Below are 18,679 nucleotides of genomic sequence, written 5' to 3'. Positions count from 1 at the left end.
TTTGAGTCTACATCCTCAAAAGAAACGAATGTCCACATGTTCTATAGCATGCAAGGTGATTCATGTCCGATTCAGATCCTGCTTCCTGGGGGGGGGGTTTTGTACATTTCTCACTACAAATGTGTTATTGGTGATTCTGTGCTACCCCAAGAGTCTACTTGATTAAATTAATCACACCGACAAACATACTTTCTAACTTGCAATCTTTAATATCTTCATGGGTTTTATTTGAATAATTTAAACACCATTGTGTCTGCCTCTAAAGAGGACCACGACACTTCATGAAACTTGTACCAGAAATGTATAATACTTAACAAAATTCCTGAATTTGAATTAATTGTTATCCCACACACAATACTGTGACTGATAGGTCATTTACAGTTTATGAGTGGACCATGTGTTTGCATTGTCCATATTAATGTATTCCGTATTACACCTTTCTATTCATCTGTGAGTGAAACTAATCTGACCAATGATATGGCATTGAACGGGCGAGGTGCACTATGAAAATCAAAACCAGTTCTTCAGCACTTTGCCAAGACTTGTACCATGTGTGTCTGAAGTAGATGTAATGCTGAACTTAAAAGAAAAAAAAAAACTGGTGGATTGTTCAAGATTGGATGAAGAACACTGACAGGCCGATAAGACATCTTTTTTTTTTTTTTTTTTTTACCACAATCTTGAAAAGATATCTATAAAAAGAATAAATAACATAAAAAGACACCAACATACAAAGTGACCACCTAGGTATGCCAGACTACGTGTAAATAGCATGCTTATACCATGAAAGTGGAATGCTTTCATTCATTGGCTAAACAGAGTAGGCAGAACAGACAGGGCTGCTTTGATATTCCACTGAGTGCAGTTTGATGCAAATATAGATGATGATCATAAAATGGTAGAGAGGGAACAGGTAAATAACCAAACTGATGACAGGACTGCCTTCAAATATTATATTAAGAACTTCCAGTACCAGACAAGCAACATTGTTCAAGTCTCTCCCCCTGTTACACGCACGCACGCACACACACACACACACACACACACAGATCTATGAATGGATGTCTGCAGCTTGGTGCCAGTGATGCTTTAACGTCCCGTGGGGGTGGTCAGTGTTCGTCTGGACAGGGCCCTCCTGTCAGGTAGCCGTTGGTCCCGTGGGCTCTGCTGCCCGTCCCATTGGTGCTGCTGCTGCTGCTGTGGGGCTTCCGATTGGCCGGGGGCGTGTCGTCCTCGTCGGAGCTCGACTCGATGTCGCTGCGGTCGTCCTTGGACACCTGTGTGGGGGGGAGAGTAAGGCATGTTAGACTACAGAGAGAGCACCTGCTGTGGTGTAGGGTCCAAAACACAGAGGAGGGGGAGGAGGAGAGGGGAGGGAGGGGGAGGAGGGGGAGGAGGGGGGGAGGAGGGGGGGGAGGAGGGGAGGAGGGGGAGGAGGAGGGGGACTGCTTTCAGGTCTCTAAGCCCACACTCTAGATGGACGTCACATCATAACGCATGAACACACAGTCCAGCAGGTGAAAGTCCACACTACAGGAGAGATTAAACAACAGGGGACCCTAAAGCGACCGCAAGTAAACGCATTATTAAAAAATCATTTGAAGCTGGATGCGTCATGCGGTCGGCCAGTGTCGTCTACTCACATGTAAAGGGTTCCACTTCCCTGCCTGCCAGGGCAGGCCAGCACCGAGAGCAGAGAGATCACAAGTCAGGGAGAGAACAGCAGAAACAGCTCTCTGGAGCTACTGTACAGTCAATCAAATAAGACTCATAACACCAGTCAGACAAAACCTCCCATAGGCAGCTCCCAGGGGCAGCTACGGCTAACCCCATACCACCAGAACATCTCTCCAGGACGTTGAAGGAGGCGCGTCGGTCGGCTCACCTTCCGCCTGGAGATGGCTCTCCAGGCCGTCTTCACGATGAGGTAGGCCCAGAGGCTGTGGAGCAGCTGCAGGAGGGTGAGCAGCAGGTTGAACACCCACCAGGACGGGTACGGCCCCACGATCTCCCAGCTCTCAAACAAGGTTGTGTTTAAAATCCTGACAGGGACAAGGGAGGGACGGGAGGCGAGGGTGAGAGAGAGGGGTGAGAGAGAGGGGGGTGAGAGAGAGAGAGGGGTGAGAGAGAGGGGGTGAGAGAGAGAGAGAGAGAGAGAGGGGGTGAGAGAGAGAGAGGTGAGACAGAGGGGGTGAGAGAGAGGGTGAGAGAGAGGGGTGAGAGAGAGGGGGTGAGAGAGAGAGGGGTGAGAGAGAGAGGGTGAGAGGCGTGTGAGAGAGAGAGGGGTGAGAGAGAGGGGGTGATAGAGAGAGAGGGGTGAGAGAGAGAGAGAGAGAGGGGTGAGAGAGAGAGAAGGTGACACGCAGAGAGGCAGACAGGGAGAAACAGAAAGTCACAGAGAGACAGAAAGAGAGACAAATGACAGAGAGATATAGAGAACAAGAAAAACAGAGAGGGGACAACAGACAGACAGTCAACTTATTACCTTGTTGAGGTATGAAGCAAAATGCCACATGGAGACACAATGTAATATGGATGACATATGGTACAGTCCTCCTTCAGTAAATTACAGCCATGGAAGAGGTGTTACTGGACCAATAAGACTGTGTGAATCTTCCTGCTGCTGCTGTGCCGAAGCCATGGCAACCGCTCTCACAAGTACAGTAATGGCAACTTTCCGGCTGCTGCAGGGCTGGTTGCAGGGCTGGTTACCAGGACAGAGGTGTACTGTACAACCCACAGAGTAAGAGAAAGCAATAGAGCTCACGTCTTGAAATAGATTTCCCTTCACTGTGAAGGATTAGCCTCGTCTTGAAACGTAGGGTTTCAAGACAGCTCGGTCATACAACCGGTAGAGGTCTTGTCACAACACTGACGGTCATTGGTCATTTTGTCCTGGATGTGACTCTGTACCACACGGTGAGGTCACCTCCAGAGAAACATGTCTGCTTTCATTAAACTGGAGTGTTTTCTAGGGTCACGACTGTCCATACAGCAGGTGCCTTATTAAAAACACTAAATCAGGTCTCCTTTCACTTTTTCCAGGGACTGTGACAGTGCTGTGAGTGTGCGTGTGTAGGGGAGGGACTGTGACAGTGCTGTGCGTGTGCAGGGGAGGGACTGTGACAGTGCTGTGCGTGTGACGAGGGGAGGGACTGTGACAGTGCTGTGCGTGTGCAGGGGAGGGACTGTGACAGTGCTGTGCGTGTGACGAGGGGAGGGACTGTGACAGTGCTGTGCGTGTGCAGGGGAGGGACTGTGACAGTGCTGTGCGTGTGACGAGGGGAGGGACTGTGACAGTGCTGTGCGTGTGACGAGGGGAGGGACTGTGACAGTGCTGTGCGTGTGCAGGGGAAAGACTGTGACAGTGCTGTGCGTGTGACGAGGGGAGGGAGAAGGACGGCCGTCAGGCTCAAGGACTGCAGCTGATTTACTATTCACTCACATCAAAGCAGGCCTGGCAAATATATTCCATTACAATTGATATGCATCAATCTGACTAATTACCTAGCGTGAAATCAGAGAAAAAGAAACAATGAGATTTTATCCGTGTTGCAAATGTCTGACCAGTGTCGGCCACTGAGGCCCAAGCCCCTCAAACCCCACGCTCTCTAGATACACTTCAGAGTCCTTTCATACATTTTAATGATGTCTCAATGTCCAATCAAGCGACTGGTTTAAAAGATTAGGGATAATGCCAGTAATGATTTGCCGTCATCCCATTTGTTATCCACTTTCATGTCGGAGGATATCCATAATGTGGTCGTATCCATAGTAACTATTACCAAGCAACAACATTCACCAGGACTTGTATGAAGCCCAACCTTCACAAGAAAAGGAAAAACGTTTGTGGCATCTGGAAGATGGGGGGGGGTCAGGTGGCTGAGCGGTGAGGGAGTCGGGCTAGTAATCCGAAGGTTGCCAGTTCGATTCCCGGTCATGCCAACTGACGTTGTGTCCTTGGGCAAGGCACTTCACCCTACTTGCCTCGGGGGAATGTCCCTGTACTTACTGTAAGTCGCTCTGGATAAGAGCGTCTGCTAAATGACTACATGTAAAAGGTAAATGGAAGAGCCTCACATGTAAACACAAATAGAAAGTTGAATTGTCTGCACACCGCAGTGACCAGTCCCTGGCGGCACAAGTGCTGCAGGCAGATTCATTCAAACAGGCTCATGGTCAGAATGAGAGTCCTGTCCTCTCGGGGGGATGCTCTCACCACACAGGATAGACACCCAGTCTGGAGCTGATGAACAGAATGGCGAACATGGCAAACAGCAGGTTGCAGAGCGTTTGACACTTGGCGTAGTTGGCCATCTTGGCTGCCTGCGAAACACAAACCGCACACATCCTACGTGAGGAACGGCTTCACGGCACCAACAAAGAAGAAGAGAAGGAACACAGCGGGAAAACGACAGGAAGTGCTCGGAGCCCCGCCCCGCCCCCCGGCTCACCTCCATCAGCACGTCGGCGGCGTCGTGGACGCACATGACCAGCGTGCCCACGCGCGCCATGTTGTTCACGTAGGAGAAGGTGATGAGGGAGATGGTCGCCAGGTGGTGAAGGAACATGATCAAGAAATCCTGGAGAGAGGGGGCAGGGGGCGCACAGTTGTCATAGTAATATCACCATTTGCACAGAGAGAGAGAGAGACAGAGAGATGCAGGTTGTTTCTCTGATCTGGGTCCCAGCGAAGGGGACGTACAGGGAAGCAGGATGGGGTTCCTGAGAGCCTTGCACTGTTACAGGGGCATCCTCAGTCTACATACTACAGCCTTGTGACAAGCAGATTTCTGTCATGTCATCATGCAGATGGCTTGGAAGGAGTTTTCCAAACAATCATTGGTGACAAGACCCAGCTTTTTCCGTATCGTAGATGCGAATATACTGTACATGCCACGACAAGCTGTATGTTGCCTCTGGATGCAGACTTCAAATACTCAAATTAAATATGTGATTGTTAGGGCGGATTGACAGTAACTAAATGTGTCACTGAGATCTAGGTGCAAGAGAATCTTGTTACTGCAAACTACATTAGAGAACGACACTAGAGGAGTCTACGCTACACTTACACGTTTGGATGGGGGGGGGGGGGGGGGGGGGTGTTAGTCTTGTGAAAGGGAAAGCTTTGCCTGTGGATGGGTGACATGATGAAGCCGGGGGGGGAGGGCAAGGAGGGCAGGCGAGGAATAGGATAGAGCAGCGTACAGATGGAAGGCAGGGCTACAGAGTGCAGGGAACATACTGGAACTGTCAGGGGGTGCAGAGAGCCTCCTCAGTGTGGTGACGTGCATGAGAACACTGAAAGGAGAAACAAAAAACAGACAACAGACAACATGCCAACAGTCAACACGGAAGATGAGAGGGCGGAGCCGTCGACAGCACAGCATCGTGGGATAGCTGTGAGGTGTGCCGTGGTGTGGACAGGACGGGCTGAAGAGAGGACGAAGAGCAGCAACCGTGTGGGCAGCATGCAAATCCATTTTAGGGAACCACAACCAGGAAGTGAAATATGAAAAGGTTTATATAAATTATGTCATGGGTGAAATGTGTGGTCCACAGACAGACAGTAATGTGTGAAAATAATCATTTCTCTTTGTGCGCCTTTTTGATGAACGTTAACTCCCCCGTATCTGACATCCGATACACGGAGACGATGTGTGCGTCTTTGCTCGTCACTGGCCGACAAACATCTGCATAATATAATATGAGAGCGAATTTTACAGTCTCCTTCATTGTGGATGTGAGTGTCAATCCACAGATTATTTGCTTTCAGTCAGAGGATTAAGCTGGACTGGGTCAGAGAACTAGGCCTTCTGTGGACCTGCTGTCTGTGTGACCCTCAGTTAGTTTGCAGGACTCTGAGTCCACATGCTGTGGAGAGGGAAAACAGATTAGAGAAGTAAGAATAAACTGAAAAAAATATCTCGGTCAATATTCCTTTTGTAACTGTGACTGGGTGCTTATATTGCAGGTTCTATAAATAGTAACGCAACTAAAACAATAACCCTGGTGGGGAATGTAGCAGCCAAAGGCCACAACGAGGCTTCATCCAAAACAAAGAGGAAAAAAACCTTTGAGAATGTTTTAGTAGATTCCACTTATAAAAATATATGAGAACACACACACACTCTCTCATGGGAAATTACTAAATAATAATAATACTTTTCTAAGCCATGGAGCAGACAACGGTTTGGGGGTTGAGAGTGCAGCCAGACAATACTGAGCGCTCCCGGTGAGAGTACTGGGGGGGGGGGGGGGGGGGCTCCCGGTGAGAGTACGGGGGGGGGGGGGGGGGGGGGGGGGGGCAACAGGAGTTGGACAGAGCGAAAGCAAATGAACAAAACAGACTGAAAATCAATGATTATTATTTAAGTGAATGCCTATTGCTTTTTGTAAAAGCTTGACAAAACAGATTGGAACAATGTCTGCGATGACCTGATTTAACATCTGAGCCGGCTGGTCTCCTACCTTCCTCTTGAAGTCCGTAAACTGGGAGAAGAGCAGAGACAGGTAGAAGGACAGCTCCAGTATATAGTAGTAGTGAACGTCCACAGACAGCGGCTGGAGGAAAACACAGAACCACAGAGTGCAAAAACAAAAAAATCAACTGTTGCTCAAGTGGTTTAGTCAGTATTCGGTTTTGATTGCTAGACCACAAAGTGGTCATTTGGCAGAAGGAATCCCCTCTCGACTTGCATCTACAGCGAACACGGAGGACCTGTGCTGTTATGACAGCCTCACCTGGTAAGGGTAGTTGTACCAGCACTCTCTGGTGTTCCACAGCCACGGTGTCTGAGGACACAAACACACATTAAAGAGAAAGCTGAAACATGGTCTTGGAAACTCAAAACACTCTAAACTGACATTAGCCACGTAGGGCTGTGTTGGTAGAGCTCTGAGTAATCTAACTCCTTTTTCACACAACACTCAGACATTTGTTCATTTGCACCTTGATGACCATTATGCTAAACAGGGGGGGGGGGGGGAGGGGGGAAGTCAGAGAGACCGTCTTCACACCTTGGAGGACATAACATTTACATTTGCATTTAGCAGACGCTCTTATCCAGAGAGACTTACAGTAAGTACAGGGACATTCCCCCGAGGCAAGTAGGGTGAAGTGCCTTGCCCAAGGACACAACGTCATTTGACACAACCGGGAATCGAACTGGCAACCTTCAGATTACTAGCCCGCTTCCCTAACCGCTCAGCCACCTGACCCCCGACCATGAGGAGTCGTCTCAACAGTGAAGAGGAACGTGAAACGATAGAGACTCTGGAATCATTGTTAAAAGCGAAATTTCTGTCAATACCGGTTAACAGCTTTTTAACTCCATGTTGGGTAATAAACGAGTTTCTTCTTTTACAGAACACATTTTGTGGTAACGTTTTGTGTCACATTTTGTGGTAACATTTTGTGGTAATGTTTTTAGTATTGGAGTCAGGTGGCTGAGCGGTTAGGGAATCGGGCTAGTAATCTGAAGGTTGCCAGTTCGATTCCCGGCCGTGACAAGGCACTTCACCCTACTTGCTTCAGGGGGAATGTCCCTGTACTTACTGCAAGTCGCTCTGGATAAGAGTGTCTGCTAAATGGCTAAATGTAAATGTAGTATTGTATTATTTACACAGGTTTTACACCGTTGTGCGCGTAGCAGGTAATATTCCTTTTACATATTCCTTTGTTTTACAAAAGCGTCACATTTTGGTCTCCTGCAACCGCTGAGTGAAATCCGGTGATTGTTTGAATTGGTTTCAGACTTCCTCGTTGTTGAGTTCCCCCAATTTGGTTAAGATCTGTGGGTTCCGTGTTTCAGACAGGCTCCCTGGAACTTTGAAACTTCACTCCCATGCCATGATTGCCTTTGTTAACGTATTTTCTGAAGGAATGTTTCTGTATGGATTTGTTTTATTAATCCTGCGTATTGATTCTCTTAGCATTTATAAATTAAAATACATTTTCAATTTAAAGTTACTGGTCCTCCTTGTACATATCTTTCCACACACGGAGGGAACACGACACTGAGCTAGCATCGATGAGCTATTAACTGTTCATAAATACATGCTTGTTACTGCAAGGACAAGAAGGCTGCGGTCTATCAGGACCAATACCTCACGCCACAAAAACAGTTTCTTCCCTTCCGCTGTTGGCCTCTTCAACAAGGCCAAGGGACCACACTGACTCAAATGACTTATTGCTTAAAAACACACTGCTTTTGCACTGCACCACAACATGGTGTCTTGTACATTTGTATTTTTTTGTAATATTTGTATTTTTGTATTTTTATATTGTAATTTACGGCAACTTATATTTATCCCACTTAGTACTGCTAGTTTATGTACCCTTAGTATAGTTAGTCCACATATTTAAATTTTAGGTATATGTTTATTGTATGCACCTTCCTGCCAAAGCAAATTCCTTGTCTGTGCAAACTTTCATGGCGAATAAATCCCTTTCTGATTCTGAAGAGTCACTATAGTAGGGCTTCCCATGCACGTCACCGTGACCACTGACTGTTTAGCTCTCAAGGTTATAGGTAACGGTACATGCACATTTCAAAAGTTCAATTCATATATTAACAAGGTTATTCCTTGCAGTCATAAACAGTCCTACAATCAGGGACAAGAAAACCCGCCCTAACAACTGCTTTTCTCTCTTGGACCAATCAAAGATTAGGTACCAAGAGAAAAGCTGAATGAAAGAAGCTCAACGCACCCTCGGATGATATCAGTGCACTGTTGTGCTGTTCCCAAAAGCATATTTACATAACTTACATCATAAAGTGAAATCAATCTCTGGTGCTGAACACGGCTCTTTACCTGATGGGTGTTTGTTTGAGGGGCCAACAGAAAACTGAAGCGGCTCGCTTGGCTGCACTGAGAACATTTGCTTGGAATTTTATGTCAGGGTACTCAATGCATTCAGTGTATAATAATAATAAAAGTAAATAAAGAGTATATAACTCAATACATTTATGATTTTTCACAAGGAAGCTGAACACATCGATAAAGGTCCTGGTTGTAAATACCGAAGACGACCTACATTAAATCATACAACTAAAGGAACATTCACCCATAACCAACCGTGACCCAATTATCTGTAAGGACCCAAGGAGGCCATATAAAATACGATACTGGAAGTTTCCCTTTAGGAAAATGTCTCGTGGAGGAAACCTGCAACTTAGGTAGGCCTGTTGAGTCTGCACACCCAGCACTGTGTTCCTGACCAGCTGCACACCCAGCACTGTGCTCCTGACCTGCAGAACAGCACACCCAGCGCTGTGCTCCTGACCAGCGCTGTGTTCCTGACCAGCTGCACACCCAGCGCTGTGTTCCTGACCTGCAGAACAGCACACCCAGCGCTGTGCTCCTGACCAGCGCTGTGTTCCTGACCAGCTGCACACCCAGCGCTGTGCTCCTGACCAGCTGCACACCCAGCGCTGTGTTCCTGACCTGCAGAACAGCACACCCAGCGCTGTGTTCCTGACCAGCAGCACACCCAGCGCTGTGCTCCTGACCAGCGCTGTGTTCCTGACCAGCAGCACACCCAGCGCTGTGCTCCTGACCAGCAGCACACCCAGCACTGTGTTCCTGACCAGCAGCACACCCAGCGCTGTGTTCCTGACCAGCTACACACCCAGCGCTGTGTTCCTGACCAGCAGCACACCCAGCGCTGTGCTCCTGACCAGCAGTACACCCAGCGCTGTGCTCCTGACCAGCGCTGTGTTCCTGACCAGCAGCACACCCAGCGCTGTGCTCCTGACCAGCTGCACACCCAGCGCTGTGCTCCTGACCACCAGCACACCCAGCGCTGTGCTCCTGACCAGCGCTGTGTTCCTGACCAGCAGCACACCCAGCACTGTGCTCCTGACCAGCAGCACACCCAGCACTGTGTTCCTGACCAGCAGCACACCCAGTGCTGTGTTCCTGACCAGCAGCACACCCAGCGCTGTGCTCCTGACCAGCGCTGTGTTCCTGACCAGCAGCACACCCAGTGCTGTGTTCCTTAGCAGCAGCACACCCAGCGCTGTGCTCCTGACCAGCGCTGTGTTCCTGACCAGCGCTGTGTTCCTGACCAGCGCTGTGTTCCTGACCAGCTACACACCCAGTGCTGTGTTCCTGACCAGCACTGTGTTCCTGACCAGCGCTGTGTTCCTGACCAGCGCTGTGTTCCTGACCAGCAGCACACCCAGCGCTGTGTTCCTGACCAGCGCTGGGTTCCTGACCAGCAGCACACCCAGCGCTGTGTTCCTGACCAGCGCTGGGTTCCTGACCAGCTGCTATTAATAAAGGCCCTGGAGACCTGACCCTGCTGCAAGGAACCGACTCATTTTACAAAGTGCTTCATCACGCAACTTGTTTCACTGAGAAATTCTGGTGGCTCCCTATCTGCCTCGTCCCCTCCTCGTGATCAAGATTAGACTGATCAATCCTAGACGGAATGGTTTAAGCATTCAATTACTAGATGCTCTTTCAGACCAAGGCCAAACACTGTTACACAGAGTCGGCAACACTGGATGCAGAAACAAAGAACATCAGTGGATAGTAGCGTGATGCTAGCGTGTTCTGAATGGTGCTCCTGTGCAAATACACAAATATCTGCATTATACATACTGTACTGAGAACATGGATCCATTATTTAGCAGCACCTTTCCTGGTTAAAGTGCTTGAAAAGAGGAACATAATTTGTCAGCTGTTCCTCCTTGCAGTGCAACAATCTCTCTCTTGTGTCACTGACATACATACTGCATGACAACACGCAGTGTGTGATACTGGATATCTGATCATAGTTTTGTCTCAATTCAAAACAAAAAGATAACTTACCTTTTTAAGAAAACGAACTCCATAGGTAAATATGTACAGGTAAAACGAAAACCTCCACCTATAATGAATGACAAACACAGAATACCAGTTAGGAAGATAGTTTTGTGGCCCAATGTATTCTCTGTAGACATCCAGGAAATGTCTGAAACGGGAGGAGATGATTCAAAATAAAGGAGTGTTCTACCCTGGTCCTCAGGGCCCAGTACTAGAAGTTTCCCTGCTCCAACACAACCGATTCAAATAAATGGGTGTTATCAAGCTCAGCAGAAGCCTGATAGCAACTTGTTCATTTGAGCCAGGTGTGTTGGAGCAGGGAAACGTCTAGAACAATAGAGTGGGCCCTGAGGACCCTCGTAGAAGACCACTACTCAGAACACCCCAAGGGGGAGTAAAAAACAATGCAGGTCATCACAGACATTGTTCCTCCTTATTCTGACTCAGACAGTCTGTGTTTTTACTCTCTCACTGAAACAGAAAGTACACCGTGGGCACAGCTTTGACTAGTGAAACCAACTCCAGTGACACATAGGGTGTCACTGGTGTTTTTTGGGGAGGGGGAAAGCACATTTCATTCTGGTCTGAAAACCCAACATCGGCCAGTGGAGACTTGAGTCATCTTATCCATATTGTAGGTTCTTCTCCATTTATTTAGTAGATGTTTCCTTTTGAGTTCAGCCCAGAGTCTGAACCTCTGTAGTGTCAGACGGACGCAGGCCCTCGTGTCCTCAGGGAGACAGCGAGACTCGACAGCGTGGCAGGAACACTCGTATCCCAGCCCTGCCTTCCAGGATGACTCACTGGGGCCTGACCGACAGCCTGACCGACAGCCTGACCGACAGCCTGACCGACAGCCTGACCGCTCCACTGGGGAAGGCTCTGAGGCCAAGTAGGCTTGGCAAAGTGTGGTGGATTCTGGGAGATTCTCATGGATGGGTGCAGTTTTCTGGCCAATGGGGCTACTTCCTAAGTATGAAAATTGAGCCATGAGCCAAATGACGCACACAGTGGTTCTTTGTTCAAATCATCAGACCGGATCAGTATTTGGGCCAGTTGCCTCTTTCCTGTTTAGTTTTGAAAAAAGGTCAATACTACCAGAAAACACCCAACTCAGAGCTCATCTAGCAATGTTACCCGTCATCACCCTCAAGTAATGTCCAAAATCTTGACACCCACTTCCAGGATATTGGGTGTTTCAGAGGGTCCAATGGGAGTCAAGAATGGGCAGGGCGACAATAAAGTTTGACCAAACAAACTGCTGCACAGCAGAGCAAGTAGTCTCTTGGGGAGATAGATGATGATGCCCTTTCACCTCCTCCTGGAAGGATTCAACAATCAAACATTGAGACAGCTTTCTATTCGTCCTCAGAATGACCCAACATGTGAAACTTCATCCAGGTCTTGAGAGTTGCTGGCTGTAAGATGGCTCAGGCGCTCGGGCGCTCGGGCGCTCGGGCGCTCGGGCGCTCGGGCGCTCGGGCGCTCGGGCGCTCGGGCGCTCGGGCGCTCAGGCGCGGACAGGAAGCCCACATGGTGGAGCTCCTATAAACGGACCCCAACCAAGACGCAGATACGGAGACTCAACACGCGCAGCATCATGTGACGTGCACGCAGCATGGCCCTTACGTGCGGTGAGAGGACTGGGGCGCTGTGCCCACCGCGCTGTGCCCACCGCGCTGTGCCCACCGCTCTGAACGGGGGCAAGAGTGAGCTAAATGGACAATGTCTTTTCTATAAGGTAATGTGAAAACCCAAGCTTCATCAAGTTCTTGGTGCTTTACATACACACCATTAAAACAGGTGCTCTTCTTCAAACAGAAAAGCCATTTTGTTGTTCCTAATGAACGGGACAGGCGTCAGTCTCAAATCACAAGTACATTTTCTCTCAATTGATTAATTGTCCAATGAAGGAAAAATTCATAAATAAAATAAAAACATCTACCTAACGATAGGTCAAGACTGTTGCTTGGCAACTGGTAAGTCAAACACTGCAAACGAGTGGTGCTGAAGTGCTGCTGAATCATTGCTATGACTCACAACCATCCTCTGCACTGAATCTGGCTGATGAGCTGGCACGCTTTTTACCCAACACTGTACTAGTCAGTGTGGGATGTGATACCATTGCATTTTAAACCAACAAATGCTCTTTGGGACAACATGATGCAAATCAATAAACAATGACAGCAATGCTATGTTTAACCACTAGGAAGTTCCAGGTGTACTTCCAAGAAATACAAAGGATTGATTTGGAATAGATGGGTCAGTAACATGGTCTCTTGCAGGTTGGCCAAACGCTTACATAGAATTAACACAAACCAAAGTGCACTTTGTTTTGTCTCAATAGTAACTGGGACTGTTTCTAGTGAAAGCACACCACAGTCTTCTCGTTGCTTCGAGCACAGCTCCATATCAGTTCACCCATCTCCAGGTCAAAGTTTCTTAGAGAATCCTGAATTACCCGAGTTTGAAAAACATGCCAAGGACGTGCAAAACTGTTTGGGGCTCCGCTAAACATCCAAGTCATCTCAAGAACATTGATACCCACTTTTCCATACTTGAATATGTACATTGGAGTACTTAATTCCACTCTTACAACGTTAATACAAGTTCATATCCACGCAAGTCGATATCATAAAACACAAATCTAAACTCTTCCCTTCGAAGCTAAATTGATTATTTTCCAGTTATGTAATTCAAGAAATGACCACCGAGGAGGCTGAGGAATATCTGTTCAGACAAGCAGCGTTGTGGTCGACCAGACAGAGCACAGGGCGCCATGGTCGACCAGACAGAGCACATGGCGTCATGGTCGACCAGACAGAGCACAGGGCGTCATGGTCGACCAGACAGAGCACAGGGCGTCATGGTGGACCAGACAGAGCACAGGGCGTCATGGTCAACAAGACAGAGCACAGGGCGTCATGGTCGACCAGACAGAGCACAGGGCGCCATGGTCGACCAGACAGAGCACAGGGCGCCATGGTCGACCAGACAGAGCACAGGGCGTCATGGTCGACCAGACAGAGCACAGGGCGTCATGGTCGACCAGACAGAGCACAGGGCGTCATGGTCGACCAGACAGAGCACAGGGCGTCATGGTCGACCAGACAGAGCACAGGGCGCCATGGTCGACCAGACAGAGCACAGGGCGTCATGGTCGACCAGACAGAGCACAGGGCGTCATGGTCGACCAGACAGAGCACAGGGCGTCATGGTCGACCAGACAGAGCACAGGGCGCCATGGTCGACCAGACAGAGAACAGGGCGTCATGGTCGACCAGACAGAGCACAGGGCGTCATGGTCGACCAGACAGAGCACAGGGCGTCATGGTCGACCAGACAGAGCACAGGGCGTCATGGTCGACCAGACAGAGCACAGGGCGTCATGGTCGACCAGACAGAGCACAGGGCGCCATGGTCGACCAGACAGAGCACAGGGCGTCATGGTCGACCAGACAGAGCACAGGGCGTCATGGTCGACCAGACAGAGCACAGGGCGTCATGGTCGACCAGACAGAGCACAGGGCGTCATGGTCGACCAGACAGAGCACAGGGCGTCATGGTCGACCAGACAGAGCACAGGGCGTCATGGTCGACCAGACAGAGCACAGGGCAGAGCACAGGCCTCACAACGAGAACAGTGTCTTGACGGGCCTGGATAAAACTATCTAGAAAAGACTCGCTCTGTACGCTGCAGTATATCTGCCTGCCTCTCCTTGCTAGAATAATGAAATAAATCAAAACAGACTGCAGATTAGCAATCCTAAAGTGTCAGGGACAACAGGATGTTTTCAAAACCCAAACAGCTGAACAAAAGACCACTTAGAGCAGGATGACTGCTGAAGAGTATGCATGGGTTTGGCGAGAATGCATTGTAAGCAACTGGGACAGCGTAGAGACAATTCCAGAGTCCAATCAATTTACAGTCTGCTAACAGATGCAGGACAGCCCTTTTTTTTTTTTACCGAATTAACCTAAATGTAAGTTCACCAAATTGCAAACACTATCCAACAAGAATTTTGAAAGGAAAGCTGCGTCCTATTTTCTGTGAAATTAAAAACAAACCAGCAGGCATTTCCTCTACAAGAGGCCTCCTCTGAGAGCAGTTACCCCAGCAGGGGGAGAGACACTGGCTGTGTTCCCTCCACTACTGGTGCCAGACATGAGCCCGACCTGACAGGTGAACCCACTAGCTGGCCAGCAGCATCAATCTGCCCACAGATGAAGAGAGTGCTGGGGCCAAGCAGACATTACTTCCTGAACTGGAGCACAGCGGGTGCAGGCAGAAACAACACTGGCTCATGACACCCCTCCATGTAAGAGTGGGATTAGTTCAGAGTTGAATCGTGTCTGTCACTGTCAGATGGTAGTAAAGGTTGATGCAAGGCATCCTACATCACAACCCCCACTCTACAAAAAGATCATTGTGATTTTGGACCAGTGTTTCCCCTAGGTTTACAGCTTTGGGGGAGGGGGGGGGGGGGGCGATGGAGACCATGTAGAGACAGAAATTACATGCCGTTGTGTAAATAAGATAGATAACATAAGGCCATTTAGTTTGTTTAATAAAAGAGCAAGCTATAGACCTGTTTTATAGGAAAGGCAACCTCAAATGACTTATTTTGTGATCGGACGCCATATATATAAAAAAAAAAAAAAAAAAAAAACAGTTAATAAAAAATACAATAAAAAAATCTTTTTTTTTTCTTTTCTTAACTTGACCTTCCAGGGGGGGGCGAGGGGTGCCGTTGGGGGGGGCGGGGCGCCCCCCTAATATAATGGTAGGGGAAACACTGATTGGATGTTGATGTTTGGTTATACTGATCTGTGGAAAACCTCTGAACCCCTTGTGACATTACTTGTAAAAAGGGCTTTGCAAATAAAAATGGGATTTGATGAGGAGCATGTTTGGTGTAGTGGTGTTGAAGACGGTTCTTACATGCTCTCGCAGAAGCGAGCCAGGGTGCTGGGCTTCTCCTGGTTGCGGCGCTGCCTAAACCAGCGCTGGATAGTGCGGACGTCCCAGTCCAGCTGTTTGGACAGGCCCTCCAACCTCTTCTCATCTGGGTGCTGGGAGACAACAGCAGATCTAACTAGCAACAACGAGCAGCAACAACGAGCAGCTTCTGGTGTTGGATGTGGTGCAATGACCAAGTCAAGAGGCGAAACAGTCCCATTTTCAGACCCGCAGAAAAAAAGCTCATGTGGATTCTCAATCTGTGATGTTTTTATGGATGTTGATATGAAGATATGTTTCCTGAGACTACTGAGAAGTAGAGGCCTCTTCTGTGTAGTCACAGTATGTAGTTGGTCATCATGTATGTGAATAGAAAAGTTGTTACATTTCCCTCAGCTCAAAATGACAATGTACCAGAAAGCCAGTTAGGCACTTCTTGCTTTTGATCCAGCAGAAAATCCTTCAGACATGCACTCTGGAAGGGGAAGATGTGAGAACACTGTCCCTTACCTTGGTAATTGCAGTAAAAACCTTCTCCAAGATGGCATTGGGCTGGGCTTTCAGTGGTCCATTGGCTTGTATCTTTAGACCCAAGGCACATGGTCTAGCAATGAACCTGCAAGTGATCACATTGAAGTCATTTTCTAACAGCATATGATTGATCCATGGTTTTATGGCAATTGCTGATTCAGTAGGGCATAAGCATAGTCAGCAATCCACTGGCTGCGTATTAAACTACTTTTGCCTACATTAATAAAACCTGCTATTTCCTGTCATACACTGATTGCTAAATATAAGTAGGCCTGTTTGTTTCAGAAATAAAACATAAAACTATGAGCTCTGCCATTGATGTGGGTTTCACTTTCCAAGAACAGAATAATCAAATGTAAAAAAAAACAGCAATAAATGTTTTGTTTTGTATGCCAAAGGCTTATGAAAGCAATGGAATGCACCCAGCAATTATGCCAGTATAAATCTCAAAATGAATACTCTGCAAGTATGTGAATATATGTGTACATTTAGATTGCGTAAGTACAACACCAGCTTTTGGAAGGCAGTGAATGGAAGTAACTGATTCTAGTTCATTCTGCCTAAAATACATATTGCCATTCTTTCCCCAGGTGAGAACTGTGTCTTTGGAACTTCTGAAATTTGTTAAGAAGTTAACACACCATTTCTTTTGACCACGGTAGGCTACAACGTCTCTACAAAACTTCATAAATTACTTAGAGAGATAGACTATTTCAAACGTTATCTAGTTTAGCTTTTCCTATTTTAAGTATATTCCTTATAGTTTCTACCTGCACTTCTATTGTATCAGTAATGAGGAACTGTTTAATTCAACGACCTGCTTTTAACTGATGGTGCGACACAGATCTACTGTAGCCTATGCAAAGATCTGGGTTCAGTAGCATTAGCATAGGTAAGTGGAATAGCACAGCAGGTCACAGGAAAGTGAGAGCTAAATAACACCCACATCACTGTAAATACGCCTCTCTTATGTGGCCATACATTTGCATTGTGTTGATTGATGCATAATAACCGCGACATTCAATGGGCTAACATCTGTCAAATAAAGATGAAAATAGATGTACAGGCCTAGCTACAGTACACGCCAACGTGAACGTGTCAGTCAAAACAGATTCACAATGCTGTGGTTGAACTATTTCATGAGTCTCTGATGGTTTCCAAAAAATGTCACTGCGAGGTCAGAGGGAAATTAGGCGAGCATGACTCGAATATGTTCTTCCAGTAACTTGCGGCGTGGGCAGCACGCTGAGAAGGGTAAACAGAGCAAATACTTCTCAAAATAGGCTTCCATTCCTAACGCCTGTCTACGTTGCAAACAAACGTCCACGTTTCAAACAAAATGCTAGAAATTAGATCTAGGCCTGTATATGTCTCAATATCACAAGTCGTGTAGCCTGTCCCATTGTTTAGACATTCATGTGGGTGATGATTACATTTCGCCAACACATTAAGGACTAGTCCTATGTTGACTATACACTGACCCACCAACTACCAACGAAATCTTGTATTATACTCAGACAGGCATGGTCAGTGAACTGTATGTGCATTCTGCAAGTTAATACACCTACCTTTCGAACACCAGCCGTATCATAAAGATGCAGAATGCTAAAGGACACGCCAGATACAGATCCTCGGCTTGTGGGAACGTTGCCTCGTCTGTGTTTTTAAAATCTGCCCACGTTACATTGTGAGGAAGCCAAAATCTTTCGTTCCAAAACCACGCCAAAATACCTGCCATCTCCTTTTAATCCAGAGCCTTTGTCCCCTGTACCAATACCCAGGATGAATGCTATCAATGGCCTGTTACGCAGCCGCTGCGATATTTCACAGCCGATCTCTGCAGGTTTTGGTCTAGGATAGGATCACTGTAGCCTATGTAAGTACTACCGCCCGCCCGTCTCTTTTTTCCCCTTTGCTATTTCCAGCGTTGTGAAGTCGTCTCAATCAGATTCTCCGCAAGTGATTGGTGCATTGCAATGTCACACATACAGTCGGCATACAAAAATATAAAGATTTCATGACAAAACTCAGTTGACAAAACGGGTTAGTTGAAATACTGTAATCTGAATAAAAAGCTATTTATGGGATAGATTAATAAAAATAAACTATTTCGTTCATCATGTTGCCGGACTATTACTATGGATCCTGGTGCATTACACTGAACATGACATGCAATATCAGAGCTGAACCAGCCTTTTTCTACTGTAAAGCAATTCTGAGCAGCAGCCTTGGAAATACTTGTTAGAATATGCCACCTACTGGCGGTCACATTTTACGACATGATCCTGCCTATGACAGCCATAAGAAAATGTATTTATCTGATCAAGATTATAGCCATAATACAAATAGATTTATTTGATCAAAATTGTAATG

The 18,679-nt window shown here is 47.4% G+C and overlaps 1 protein-coding gene across 2 annotated transcripts; it reads right to left on the bottom strand.

The window, feature by feature from the left end:
- Positions 1–189: 189 nt before the first annotated feature.
- Positions 190–18,137, bottom strand: cers6 (ceramide synthase 6). 2 transcript variants are annotated; one of them, XM_067255073.1, is made up of 11 exons: positions 17,875–18,137; positions 16,286–16,391; positions 15,758–15,888; positions 10,822–10,879; positions 6,745–6,795; positions 6,472–6,564; positions 4,455–4,583; positions 4,220–4,326; positions 1,886–2,042; positions 1,644–1,667; positions 190–1,277 (listed from the first exon to the last, which is right to left on the bottom strand). In XM_067255073.1, the coding sequence occupies exons 1-11, from the start codon at positions 18,042–18,044 to the stop codon at positions 1,110–1,112; spliced, it is 1,194 nt and encodes a 397-aa protein (XP_067111174.1). In that variant the 5' UTR covers positions 18,045–18,137; the 3' UTR covers positions 190–1,109. The 2 variants fall into 2 exon arrangements, with proteins under 2 accessions (XP_067111174.1, XP_067111175.1); XM_067255074.1 differs by lacking the exon at positions 1,644–1,667.
- Positions 18,138–18,679: the final 542 nt, after the last annotated feature.

This window comes from Osmerus mordax, chromosome 2, assembly GCF_038355195.1.
Source record: "Osmerus mordax isolate fOsmMor3 chromosome 2, fOsmMor3.pri, whole genome shotgun sequence".
In the NCBI taxonomy this organism is placed as follows: domain Eukaryota; kingdom Metazoa; phylum Chordata; class Actinopteri; order Osmeriformes; family Osmeridae; genus Osmerus; species Osmerus mordax.
The sequence above is the reverse complement of the archived record's forward strand: the minus strand, read 5'-3'. Positions and strand labels throughout refer to the sequence as shown.